Source organism: Bison bison, unplaced genomic scaffold (assembly GCF_000754665.1).
Source record: "Bison bison bison isolate TAMUID 2011002044 unplaced genomic scaffold, Bison_UMD1.0 scf7180017864167, whole genome shotgun sequence".
NCBI lineage: Eukaryota > Metazoa > Chordata > Mammalia > Artiodactyla > Bovidae > Bison > Bison bison.
In genome coordinates this window covers 7,383,397-7,386,631 of record NW_011494739.1, presented here as the reverse complement: position 1 = coordinate 7,386,631, position 3,235 = coordinate 7,383,397, and the positions used below count along the sequence as shown (strand labels likewise).

The window sequence follows — 3,235 nt, the reverse complement described above, 5'->3', positions numbered from 1 at the left end:
AGACACTGGCCTCTGCAGGCTCCCCATGTTGAGGGTGCAGACGCCCAGGGCCCCGGGCGCAGGCCAGCTCCCGTTTTCCTGGTTCCTCTCGGCTGTGTGTTTTCATCACCGCCTTTTCAGGAGTGCTGTTTGTTTTGTACCCAAAATGCTCCTACAGGGCTGTTACGGAGACTCAGGGAAAACTGGCAAGAAAACCTAAAGTAGTTGTTTCAAACACGGACACGTAGTCACCAGAGGACTTGTCTGGAGGAGGGACTGGTGATTAAGGTTCTGAAGGGGGGGGTGTAAGGAACTCGTAAATTAACAGAAGACGCATGGGATGCCTCGCCTGCCACCTGCTGGCCGCTTGCTGCACTGCGGCCTCCTCCAGCATCACAGGACTCATGGCTCCCACTTTCTTAAACTTTGAGAAAACACTGTAAAAGTTCCATTGTAAGTTTTGCACTTGAAATACAAATGAGCAACTTTAACCATCAGAATACAGACACTTCCTGTTCATTCTGAATGGAAAACGAAGACCCGTCCAGTTGGAAGTTGTGTGGTTTGTGTCCACGAGTGTCGGATAGAGACGGTGACAGACGTGCTGAAATCATGGATGCTGCAGCTGGGGGGGCGGCGACGTGGCGGGAAGGCACCCAGAACCCCAGCTCTGCAAGCAGGCAGGCACCAGAGCTCACACCTTCGGCGGGATCCCCCCGCAGGCTGACCAAACTGGGTGCTGAGCAGTGCAGGCCGCTGTCAGCCCAAGGGAGTGGGGAGCGCCCTCCAGGCTGCAGATGACACGGTGACCGAAGAGTCCTGCAGCCCAGCTCGCCGACTGCCAGCCCGCCCAGCCCACGAGCCTGGACCTTGCGGCTTTGGGAACGTGCCTTTGTTGGCGAAGTGGGAGGTGACATGGCCACCGCAGGTGCAGTGCCAGCCCACCTGAGTCCTGGACACCAGCAATGCCAGCCACAAGCCCTGGAGCCATTCTGCGTCCCTTTGGGGCAGGAGCCACCACGCTTTCCTTCTGTGCCCGGGGCCAGAGTCTGAGCTCTGTGGGGAGTCGCAGGGTTAGCATCTTCCAGTGTGTGCCTGAGCGCACCAGGCCTGGAGGTGGGCGCGGGGTCGTGCCTCCTGCTCTCACCCTTTCTGTTAGGGACTGGCTGAGCACCGCGGCTCCAGCAGTTGGCCTAAGCCTGTCCAGGCCCGGCTTCCTCCATAGCCGGGTTCCGTGGGACACCTGTAGGGAACCTTGCGCTGCCCCCAGGCCTGTGGTCCTGGGGTAGCACGTGGCCTTGCCCCTTCCTTCCAGCGCCGAGGGCCCTGCCCACCTCTGCGCTCCACTAACTCGGCTGTCTTCTCCTTTCTCGTCACCAGGGCTCGGGCCCAGGCTCGGCGGTCCCAGGCAGTTCCGGCGTCGGAACCCCCAGACAGTTCACGCGGCAAAGGATCACGCGGGTCAACCTCAGGGACCTCATATTTTGTTTAGAAAATGAACGTGAGACAAGCCATTCACTGTTGCTGTACAAAGCATTCCTTAAGTAGCACGGACGCGGCCTCTTAGCAGAGACGCCTGGGGACTTTTTATATATTTGCAGATTACGCCTTTTTGTAACGAGCAAATGGGATATTGTTTAAAAAACAGCCACCTCTTTACAATGGAACAGTTTTATATTCCTGTTTCTAAGTCAACTCTTCAGTATGGAGGAAAACATGTTTCTGTAACAGAGAACACAGAGGCCTGCGGGTACTCTTACAGGACAATTAAATCCTAACTCATCTTTGATTGAGTGGCCTTCTTGCCAAACAAGCCATATATAAAAACTGATGGAATCGTTTAGCAAATAACTAGCTGCCCTCTTGTCACCTCATAGCGGTTTCTCCATCATTTGTGCATTTGGTTTAGTTCAACCCAGCTTACTGCGTAGGTGTGTGTCTACAGCCAGTGACCTCATTTCACTTATTTTATTTTTGTATTAGTCAGTTGGCAAAGCAAACTGATTTTTTAGACTATTTATCTCCCTTCCTCCCCCGCCCCTCCGTTCAGGATCCTCGAGGAGCAGGCAGCCCACCGTCCGCCTGCGCCTCGGGGCTCGTCCCGCTTCGTGGGGCCCCGGTGACGCGGCTCCTTCTGAATGTGTGGTCAGCATCTGTACAAATGCATTTTATTTGCTATTGTTTGTAAAGCTGTAAAGTTAAAAGAAATGAAAACCTTTTCAGCATAAATCTATTTTACTTGCACTGTGTTTTTTAGCTAAAAGTGAAAACTTAGATGAAATAAAATCAAAGTTGAGAAGAATCATCAAAAGACTGTTTCTCAGTGTGAATCAAGTGTTGAAAAATGGTTGGTGTATTTTGTCAGTAATTGTACATAATTTTTGGCACATAACATGAAGATGGCTATGTAACTATAATTATTTTGCTAAGAGACTGTATGCAAGCTGTGGGCCCACTTTACAGACGTCCAGAGCAAAAGCCCCTTCTTTGTACCTATTTTTTTATTACAAATATACTAATTGGTTCTTTATATTTTCAGAGGTTATTGTATTAAATTGTCTATTGATAGTACTTTTATGACTGTAAATACTTTGGCTTTCTCTGTGTGAATTCTCATGTTAGACTTTATTCGCGCGTGTGAACTGAATGCTGATCAGTATTTTTTATGGACACCTGAAAACTGTTACACCTTTTATTTTGTCTTTTAGGAAATCCCTGTCTTTCCATTTTTTCATGTAAATTTTGCACAGTTACTTGTTCATATGTAAATATTTTACTTTCAAAAATGAAGTTTTTAATTGCTATTGTTTTATATAGGATTGAAAGAAAATTAACTCCTTTATTAAAAACAAATTTATCTGTATCTGTTTTGCCTGTTTTTCCCAGTTTTCCAGTTGTAGATTCTGCTGCCAGAGATTTTAGCTCTGGCTCCGCTGAGGTGTGTCATTATGAGCCACTTGTTAGGAGTCAGTGTCTATAACCCAGCGAGTCCGGTAGAAATAGCCTCACCTCCGAGGACAGGACCTGCCTCCAGAGTCAGACCCGGTGTCGCGTGTGAGGGCCCAGGAGCCGAGCTCAGGCCTTGCTCCCTGCCGGGCCACTCTTCCTCGGAAACGGATGGACTCGTGCAGCGTGGATGCTGGGCTGCTGTCCGTGCAGAGGCCTGGGGCGCCCCTGGGAGAGGGAAGGTAAGGCGGGGGTTAGGGACACGTGGGCGTCCTGGCCCCAGCCCTGACGCGGACCGACCTTTGTGGTG

At 50.3% G+C, this 3,235-nt stretch overlaps 1 protein-coding gene across 1 annotated transcript in view; it reads left to right on the top strand.

The window, feature by feature from the left end:
* The window catches only part of TAF4 (TAF4 RNA polymerase II, TATA box binding protein (TBP)-associated factor, 135kDa), a gene marked incomplete at its 5' end in the record, with an annotated part of 64,012 nt that extends 61,170 nt beyond the window's left edge, over positions 1 to 2,842 (top strand). The window contains one exon of the mRNA XM_010841910.1: positions 1,360 to 2,842. Coding sequence (XP_010840212.1) covers positions 1,360 to 1,527 — 168 coding nt within the window. The remainder of the gene's footprint in view (positions 1 to 1,359) is intronic.
* Positions 2,843 to 3,235: the final 393 nt, after the last annotated feature.